Source organism: Microcebus murinus, chromosome 2 (genome assembly GCF_040939455.1).
Source record: "Microcebus murinus isolate Inina chromosome 2, M.murinus_Inina_mat1.0, whole genome shotgun sequence".
Classification (NCBI taxonomy): Eukaryota; Metazoa; Chordata; class Mammalia; order Primates; family Cheirogaleidae; genus Microcebus; species Microcebus murinus.
The window spans coordinates 12,897,580-12,907,485 of NC_134105.1; the positions used below are offsets into that span (position 1 = coordinate 12,897,580).

The 9,906-nt window shown below is 53.1% G+C and overlaps 1 protein-coding gene and 1 non-coding gene across 2 annotated transcripts; both read left to right on the forward strand.

The window, feature by feature from the left end:
• Positions 1 to 1,110: 1,110 nt before the first annotated feature.
• Positions 1,111 to 9,198, forward strand: UBXN10 (UBX domain protein 10). The gene is made up of 2 exons (XM_012787672.3): positions 1,111 to 1,179; positions 6,296 to 9,198. The coding sequence occupies exon 2, from the start codon at positions 6,311 to 6,313 to the stop codon at positions 7,157 to 7,159; it is 849 nt and encodes a 282-aa protein (XP_012643126.1). The 5' UTR covers positions 1,111 to 1,179; positions 6,296 to 6,310; the 3' UTR covers positions 7,160 to 9,198.
• LOC142869811 (U7 small nuclear RNA) lies at positions 5,853 to 5,911 on the forward strand. Its single transcript, XR_012918366.1, has one exon. It is a non-coding gene; the product is annotated as a U7 small nuclear RNA (small nuclear RNA).
• Positions 9,199 to 9,906: the final 708 nt, after the last annotated feature.

Consider the following 9,906-nt stretch of genomic DNA (forward strand, 5'->3'; position numbering starts at 1 on the left):
GGCTTCCAATCACCCATGAAGGAGCAGTTACCCTTGGACGAGAGGAGACAGCCCCTCTCCGTCAGAGCAGGAGGGAGGCAGGGAGCATGGAAGCGAAGGCAGGCACGTTTGTAGGTCTGGTGGCAGAAGGCTGAGAAGGTTTCCGTATGACAGCTTCCGTTCTCTCTGAGGAGGGCAGTAAGGTTATCCTCTGAGAGGGAGGAAGGAGTGGGAGAGGTGGGAGGTTTCAGGAGCGAGGACAGGTTTGAAGGAGCCATTGAGGAGCGAGGAGGGAGAACTGAGGCGGGGAGATGGAAGACTTGCTGTGGAGGGTTGAAGGTCCAGTGGAGCTTGAAGACCGACCGCAGGCTTCCATTACACTGTGCGTGGCTGGCCAAGATTTCCTTAGTACCTGCATGTGGGTGGACTGACTGGGCTTGGGGTTTCATCAGACAGGGCGGGGAGGACTCTTTCCCAGAGCCCGGCTGAGACAGTAGGCCAGGACAGGGAAGGAGGGAGAAGCAGAGGGGGTAATGGACGGGAGTCTCAAAGCCAGGGAGACCCATCAGGCGCCGTGGAAGTGAGGGGTTGCTGGAAGCATGGAGGGGCGGGTAGGACTCCACCGCACGCTGTTGACAGCACAGGATGTGGAAGGAGGAGGCAGGACCCGGTGCTGGAAGGGCTGTACCCAGGATGGACAAGGCAGACAAGGGGTCCCGCGCCCCAGCTCCAGCACATACCCTAAAGCAGCTGCTCACATTCTAGGGTTCACAGGAATCAATCAGTCCCACAGCCTCCTTTTAAAACCCAGGACACCGAGAGGGTCAGAGCCTGACCCAAGGCCACTAGAAGTCGGAGGCTAGCGGGGCTGCTGCCCGCCGCCCAGCTTCCCGGGCCACAGCTCTCCTTCCCCGTGGGCTCTCCCTCGGGAGGTGAGGACGAGGAGGAGAGGCAGGCCGGGTCCCTGTCGCCTCCACTGGGCAGGGCCACGCGCGCCGCTGCTCGCCACCCACCGGCCTGGGGCTCGGCCCCTGCCTTCCCCGCCAGGCACCCCGACCCCACCCGACCCCACCCGGACAGGCCGGTTCCGGTCAGGCCGGAAGCACGTGGCCCCCCACCCGGCGGTTGCCCGGGAGACCGGGGCTGTTTACCAGCGGGACGGCGCCGGGGCGCAGGCGGCGGATGGAGCGGAGCAGCCAGGTGAGAGCCGGGCAGGGTCCCCGACGACGACGCGCTAGCGTCCCCAGGCCCGGTCCGGGGCGCGAACCCCGGGAGGCAGGCGAGGGGCCTTGGGGAGAGTCTGCTCCCCCGGGCAGAGCAAGCCTGGCCAGAGCCCACCGTTACCGAAACCGGACGACCCGGCTGCGTGGACGCTGAGGGGGCTCTGAGGCCGCCGGGCCATGCCCTCCTGGCTGGGCTGCAGCGACAGGGACAGACCCAGAGAGAGAAAAGGACGTCCTGGTCTCACGCAGACACCAGAGCCAGCTGGACCCTCCCCCAGACCTGTGCTCTTTCACCCGAGTCAACTCTCACTTTCCAGAGGAGCTCTCTCGCCCCTCCCCCAAACCCCTCCTAATGCTTGTTTCATTCTGGGGCTGCCAAAACTGGAAATAATTGAGTTATCCCCGCCACCTCCCCGCCCTGCTGCCCCTGCAATCATCCCCAATTTCCTTTCCAAACCTTTGATCACTTGCTGGCTTGTGGGTCATTGTGGCACTCTGCACAGGACAGTGTATTCTAATCATTAGTCTGGGGTAGAACTGGGAATGGTACCAAAGTTTTTTTTTTTTTTCATTCTCAGGCCAGCAACCATCTCCTGTTGGTTCTTCTAAGTGTTTGCAGGGGATAGAATTAACTAATACACATTTTTAAAAGACCAATTCAAATGTATGCATCTTGGTATATACCAGCAGATGGTTTGTAGGTGGTTGTATTTTCTTGCATTTACTGTAGGTTTAGATTTGGGTTGTGAGTGAAATGGGGTGGTCTGACCCTGTGGTGGGTTGTGGGGACCCTTGGAAAGCAGGAATCCCACTTTAGCTTCTCCCATCAAACCTTCCTTCTTCCCAGTTGATTCAGCGATGAATTTTAAGGCATGGGCACCTGCCCTTCGGGCAATTTCTTGTAAACAGTGCTTAGTGTTTGTTTCCTGACTCCTAGCAGGCCTCTGGGGTGCAGCTATTGTGTTTAAGTAAACAGGCCACTTGCCTACTCAGCTGGCAGCTTGATGGATGCCCACGCCTAGATCTTGTCAAATTACTTTGTGGTTGAGCAGCTGCCAGGCCTAGAGGTGGTGAAACAAGCTGGGTGGGGATAATCATGGCTGCTGCAGAAGCCTTTCTGGACCTAGGGCACTGGGCAGAGTTTGGGAACCAAGGTGTGAATATAAAGGCACAGGTGGCCCAGATCCCCAAACACCTGTTCCCCCCACCTCCCCTATCCGTGCAATGGGTGCTGGGGAGAGTTGGTGTTCGATCCATGTAACAGATGGTCCCCGCGCTCAGGAGGAGGCAGTGGGTTATGAAAGCAGGTTGGATATAACGGTTTTACCTGAAGGAGGTGTTAGTCTCTAAATAACCATGAGTGGGTTTATGGGAATTAGTCATAATTGAGGTTTTTCTCCGAGATAGCTTGCAGTCATGTTATCTTATGACCAGGGTGTCTTGAATATGACACCCCCTGAACATGGATAATTATATAGTACCAAAAGGTATAGAAAGTGCATGCACATACTCAAGTTTTACTGTTAAAAATAATCCAGCAGAGGCCTGCGAGAACACATGACTTTCCCCAGCAAAGTTGTTAAGGAAGAGGTTTCTAAGTTACCAAACTTACTGACAGTTAAACCTTCCTGAGGCATGTGTGGGTGTCGCAAGCCAAGCCTGTGATAATTCTGCAGAAGCTGTGGCAAATTAATGGCCATTCCACCAGCCGGGAGGGTGGGCAGAGAGGGGCGTGGGCTTGCCTGTCGAGCTTATCTTTGGCAGAACAGTTGGACAGTTTGACCTTCTCGAGCCACCCTAAGAGAAAGTGCAAAGCTGCTTCATTACCAGAAAAAGCCTTGAGCACTTAAGGGGGAAAACGACATGCTTCACAGTTGATCAGAAAATAGATGAAATTAACAAAGGAGGATGGGCAGGCTCTTTTGATGCCAAAACTTTGCTAAAGCGAAGACTCCTGAGCTGCTAGCAGCCAGACTGGGTGTGAAAGACGAGGGAGAAGTGGAGGATGGGAGTGGAGGAAGACTCAGGCTGTGAGTAGAACGGGGAAAACATAGAGGCCTTTAAAATAAGAACAGGCAGCTAACTTTGCCCAAGATTTTGAGCCGAGCAGGACATCAGGAATATATAGGGATGTGGTGTTTTATTTGGTTGTGGTTTAGCGGAGAAGAAGAGGTATTACTTCCTAAATTGAGGCAACAGTGGTAACATGCACAGAATGGTAAGATTTGAATACAAAGCCTGCGGGGCTTGAGTTACATTGTTCAGGATTGTGTGATGAAGGGAGCTTGGAGGAAGTGAGTTTGAGGTAAGTAAAAGTGTGGAATTGGAAGGGAAGTGACCAACTCAGGAATTTTTAAGCAGTAGGTAGTTCATTGCAATCCACCACCCAGCATTTCTGTGCAGAGGACAGGGCAGGCCTGAGTCTCGGGATTCACCCACCTGATTAGCATTGACTGGGACTAGACCCATGGCGAACACCCTGGGGAAAAGCTCTAACGCAACAGATAAGACTTTTGGACCCAGAATAATAGAAAGCACTAAACAGATAACCAAAGGAAAAAAAAAAGTGGTATTTAATTAAGCCTCCACCATGCAACAAGCTTGGTGCTTCCTACCTTACCGGCATTATTTCATGTTACAGATGAAGAGACTGGTGTTCGTAGGTATTTAAATAACACCTCCAATGTCATTTAGCTGATTTGACAGATGGTAAGTTATGTGCCAGAAAGGCAGAGTGATTGCCCCACAGTCCCACAACTAGCTGGCAGCAGAGCCTGAAACTGAACCCAGGTCTTGTGCCTCCTGGTTCTGTGTCCTTTGCGTGCAAAGATGCTGTTTCTTGAGGACCATGAGGTACTAGGAAGTCACTAGGAAGTCTTTAGAAGGCTGGGGTATGCCTGTGGGCTTGTGAGCAGAGAAAGCAGGAGTCACAGCGGTAGTCAGAATCCAGAGCTCTAGGCAGGGAGCCCAGAAAGATGTCGGTAGTGTTTGGGGAAAGATGTGACTGGAGAGGAGGAGGAGGTGGCTAGCAGTGGCGTTAGCCAAGGGCCCAGCAAGATGGAAGTGGCTTGGCAATATGGGGTCTGCGCAGAGAATGCTCCCACCTCCCCCCACACTTCAGTTCATTGCTTCTGGCATCAGGCGCACTCGTGGGAGATCCAAATGCAGGGGCCCTCAGGGTGCCCAGAAGGTAGCCGGGAAGACACAAAGGTGAGCAGCCAGCAGAGAGACAGGTATGACGTGCTGGGAGAGGGCCAAGGCTGGTCCTCAAGAAGCAGCTTGTTTGGGGGCAAAGGACACAGGACCGCGTGTCACGAGACCTGGGTTTTATTTCACGCTCTGCCACCAGCTGGCTGTGTGGCCACTGGGCGATCACTCTGCCTTGCCGGCTCACAAGTCCATAGAATTCGCATGTGCCCAGATTCCCCTTTGGAGTCGGTCTAGCATAGGGTTCACCAAATTACGGCCCATGGGCCACATCCAGCCCATTGCATTTGTGTGTGTCGCTTGTGAGCTAAGAATACCTTTTACATTTTTAAATCATTGAAAAAACAAAATGAAAAGAAAAAAAGTTTGTGACGTATGAAAATTATATGAAGCTCCAATTTCAGAGTTCGTGAGTGAGGTTTTATGAAAATGCAGCCACACCACCCCTTCGAGTACTGTACGCGGCTCCTTCCCCACTACAAGGTCAGCGTGGAGCAGCTGGCGATACCTACTGCCGGGTCTTTACGGAAGAGGGCTGTTGACCCCTGGTCTGGAACTCACAGGGGAGTTCTGGCAAATGGCCAGCTCGGTAGTGTGGCTGCCCTGCTCCTCTCCCAGAACCCCCAGGTGACAGTTAGGGCAGCGGAGGGATCTTGTATTAAGTGATTTGTGCAGAGCCCCTTAACGAGGTGGAGTGCAAGGCAGCAGGGGGAAATGAAGTGAGGGCACACTGCGGGCAGACGGGGAAAGGGTAACGAGAAAGGACTGAGGGAGAAAGGAAAAATGGGGACCCCACAGGGTGGCTCTTCCCTGGTGCCTGACGTACCAGGGCAGATGGCGTGTCCCTTGTTGAGGGAAGCTCTGTAAAGGCAGTGCAGGGAGACGCTTGTTGGTCCCCGCTCTCAGCTGTGCGTGACACTGAGCCCGGTCTCCCGGCCGAATTCGCATGACAGGGTCACTCTCACTCTTGAGCAAAGGCAGCTGCTGGTAACACTCCTGACTAGGACTCGTGTCTGTGGGACAGTACAGGCCACCCTCCTAGGGAGGGGTCGCCACCCTGGGAGCTGGCAAGTTCCCTGGAACATGCCAAGCCCTGCCCTGCTTCAGGGCTCCACCTTGGCTCTCCTCCCCGCTGCTAGTTCTCTAGATCAGGGTGGGCAAACTGTGCCCCAGGGCCAAATCTGGCCCATGCCCTGTTTTTGTGAATAAAGCTTTGCTGGAGCACAGCCACGGTGGCCTGTTTAATGTGTGGCCCATGCTGTGGGCCACACATTAAACTGTGGTGGCTGAGTTAAGTAGTTGCAGCAGGGACCTCGTGGCTCCCAAGGCTGGAAATATTTATGGAAATAGTTGGCCATCCCTTGCTCTAGACTGTGACATGGCTTGTTCCTTCTCATCATGCTGGAGTCAGCTTAAAGGCCCCTCCCCACAAGAATAAGAATTAAGTGGTACAGCTCTTAGAATTTTCTAGTAGGTTTTCTGGTTTTTACAAGAAAACCCCTGGCCCCCAAAAGAGTAAGAATTAGTACCCCACCTAAGTCACTCTCAGGGGTAAAATTTTTCTTCATAGGAGTGATTACTCTTTGAAAATATCTATTTACTTGTGGATTTAACCCCTGTCCTTCGTCACTATAATCATTTAAATGGCAATGCCTTTGGCTCACTGATATATTTCAAGTGCCTAAAATGAACGAATGCATGAATGCACCAATAAATGAACAAACAGCTGCTGGTGTCCCTCTCCAGCTGCCAGAATCCAGAGAGAGGGCCCCTTGGCCTGGGGCCCCTTGGTGCTTATTCTGGGCACTTGGGCAGTGAGTAGCCTGGGTGCAGCAGTCCCCGGAAGTTTAACCCACGGCCTCCTCTGTTTTTTCCTGCTTCCTTAGGGGTCTTGAGAAGCAATGGCCACAGAAGCCCCTGTGAACATAGCACCACCTGAACGCAGCGCTGCTGTCAGCTCCGCAGCCGACAGCTTCGTTTGGCAGCCAAAGCCACTAAACATGCACGTCACAAGGCCCAAGTCTGCCAAGGGACGGACACGGCCGAGTCTGCACAAATCCCAGGGCACAGGGGTGTGCTTTCCCCAAATACCGTCTTCTCCGCCTCCAGCCATTCCCTGTGAGTCGCCAAGCAGCCAAAAGCCAGTAGCTTGTGCACCCAAATCTCCAAAACAGGGAGCTTTGGATGAGATCCCTGAGTCGCTGCTGCAGCAAGTGCCTCATGGGGCTTCCTCTTCTCTCAATAAATACCCCGTCCTTCCTTCCATCAGCAGGAAGAGCCTGGAGGAGGGGGCTGTGGACACAGTCGCTGAGCAGGCCAGCTCGCTGCAGCTGAGCAGCATCCGGGCTCTTTACCAAAAGGAGACCTGCACCTTGAAGACAAGTGAAGAAGCTTCCAGAGCTCAAGCTTATGCCTTGGAGAGGAAATTCATCATGCATAGCAAGAGACAGGGCTCCTCCAGGCCCAGAAACCTGGAGGAACCATCAGACCAAGAACCAAGGCTGCTGCTTGCCGTCAGATCTCCATCAGGCCAAAGGTTTGTACGGTATTTCCGGCCAACTGATGATTTGCAAACCGTCGTTGCGGTGGCTGAACAAAAGAACAAAACCTGCTATGGACACTGCAGCATCGAAACCATGGAGGTGCCCAGGAGACGTTTTTCTGACCTCACCAGATCTCTGCAAGAGTGCAGAATCCCCCACAAGTCGGTGCTGGGCATCTCACAGGAAGACATGGAGGGGTGGCCCTGAGTCCACAGCCACCCAGCTGGGGTCCTGGGTCTCTGAGCAAGGAGCATGCTTGGGTGCTGTGGCCTCCCGAGCAGCCTGGTTCCAAGTGCCATATGGACCTGGTGCAGCTGGGATCCTTGGGACTTTTGTCCCCATAGCATACCCTCTGAAGCAGTGACATCCGCACTTGCACCGAGTGCGCCAAGAAGACTCCATTCCAGCTGCTCCATTCTCTCCACCGCAGGAGTGGACTGCAAGTCACCAAGGCTCTTCCTGAAACAGCTGTGGCCACAACTTCTCCTCTCCAGAGTTTTGGGGGCTTCTAAAATACTGGTCCCTTCTGGAGCACCTGCTTGCCTTTGCTATGAACTCTGATTCTCCTGAAGCCGATGGTTTGCCATTCTATACCTGATGCAGGATTAAACACGTCCCAGAGGATTCTAGTCTGGTAAATAACCAGGGTGTAAGAAATATCTAACTGGCATTTGTATTTCTTGCAAGTATCTTTACGAAACAGGCAGTTGACCCTGTCTTTGGAAGCAGCCCCTTTGCTGGGCTTCAGTGGTCGGAGTTTCTTGGAGAGCACTTACTTGTGCGGTATGGCATCAAAGAGAGAATGGGCCTTCTTCTGCCCCAGCACCTCAACGTTTCTAGAATAGTCCTAGGGCTTCCAAGACGATGGATGTGCAGAATTGTTCTAAAACTGAGAAAAGCCAGTGTAATCTGATTTCTTTTGCTTTTGTCAGTAATGGAATCTTTTGTTTTTAAAATGCACAAAGGCTCTAGCCTCTGCAGGTTTGTGCTAACGGCCCCCTGGGCGTAGCTGGGTGTGGACGGGTTGTTTCATTCCCCAGTTTCAGTGTCTCCCCTACTTCACACATGGAAGGTCCTTTGGAGCAGTGAGAGCGGGGCCCTGTTCTCAGCTGTAGAATCTTCTGGAGGAGGAGGAGGTGCCTCGGATCGGTGTGGCTCCGCTGTGCGCTGAGAGACCGTGTGCCCAAGCGCCTGGCTGACTGGCACGGAACGCATCTGACTGCTTCAGCCTGCGCAGCTCTGAAGACCACGGAGTCTTGTTTTTCCAACTCTGAGGTGGCGATGTGGGCAACTTGCCAAAGTTCTCTCGTGTTGCAAGCGTAGCCAGACTCCCATGACTCACCCCGATCCCCCGTATGGCCAAATCGTCATTCAGAGTAGGGAGCACTCAGACGTTCTGGGCACCGAGACCCCCAGAGCCCGGCCATCACAAAGCCCTGAGTCCCGGTACGTGCCTCCACCTCCCAGGTACACAGAGACGGCAGGGATCAGGACTTCTAGAAGCATATCCACGTGGCTGCCTCAGCAACAGGTGCACTTTGTGCACAGATAAAGCACGCGGTTAGAACTGTTACTTCTAGCACCCTGACACTTAGCAGTGGAGATTAGCACCACCGAGGCTTGCTGAGAAGAAGGCTCGCCTTGTCCTGGCTGCGTCCCGCACCACGCAGATCACTCCGGAATAGGTTATTTCTGAATATTTCACAAAATTTCTTCGTACCATCCTGGCTTGGTCGGCCGCTCCCTTGGAAAGGTCAGCTGGGGCTGGCAGTGCCTTGGGCGGGCCCACACAAGCGGCCACCTCCTCCAGCTACTGGCCACAGCGGGAGGGACCTGAGCCCGGCACCTACGGTACAGGAGTTTCACCGCCCACCAGGACTGAGCCACGCATCTCTCTGCCTCTGATCTCGGAGGCTGGGGGAAGAGCCTCCCATAAAATCACACCCACTCGGTGGTAAGAATAAAATCCCACCCACCCGGGACTTGGTAATTTTTCCAGACGGAAAAGCTTTAGAAAACTTGAGCGAAGTGGAGCATGCTTGAAGGAGTTAGAGTCTTCTGCACTTAGGATTTTGTTGCTGCTATTTAGCTTAGAATTTTGGGTGGTGAAAAAATAAATGGAAGGCATGAAACATAGAAATATCTTAGGATATTTTAGGGTATATGAAGAAAGCTAGATTTGAACCATCGTAATAAACTTTTTTTTTTTTTGACAAAAGATGATGATACTAACAATAAAAACCAATTTGTGTGAAACTAGGTAGACAAGTGCCTCTTGTATTTTAGCCTAAGACTCCGGCCACCACACACGACTGGACAGAGGGGTATGTTAACCTGATCTTCAGGTGTGTCCCCGGGAAGGCACTTATTGTCCTGTTAGAGCCAAGTCCTCCTCCCTAGACACCACACAAAGCCCGCTGCGCCCGCTCTCGGCTTCTGCCCCAGCACTTAGCTTGTCTGTATGGGAAGAGTCTCCTGAATTTTTCCTAAAAATCATTCCAAGTACTGTAGTTTAGAGGACTGGTAAACACAGACTATGTCAGAACCATGTCAGAGTTCTTGATGGCTGTGCATGTGGTGTTGTCACTTAGGCGTCCTGGCCTCCATGGGCTCAACTGGCCCAGCCCACTGCTCTTGGTGGCCCTGGGTAGGCCAGCCTTGCCCACTTTGTAGTCACAGACCCCAATCATTCATTCTACCAGTGGTCATTGAGGGCCTGCCTGCCACACTTGGTGACAAGCACTGGCACCCTAGCAAGAGAGCACTGGCAAGAAAATAGGGGAACACCACTGGACTCTCAACTCAAACCCTACTGCAGTCAGTGGCTATAGCTTTAGCCATGAGGGAGCCCAGAGTGAGGCTCACAGTGTACCATTACTGGGTTATCTCCCCACCTTCTGGAAACGTGGGGGAAATTCTTGCCCATCATTTCCGGTGGTGGCACTAGGAAGACT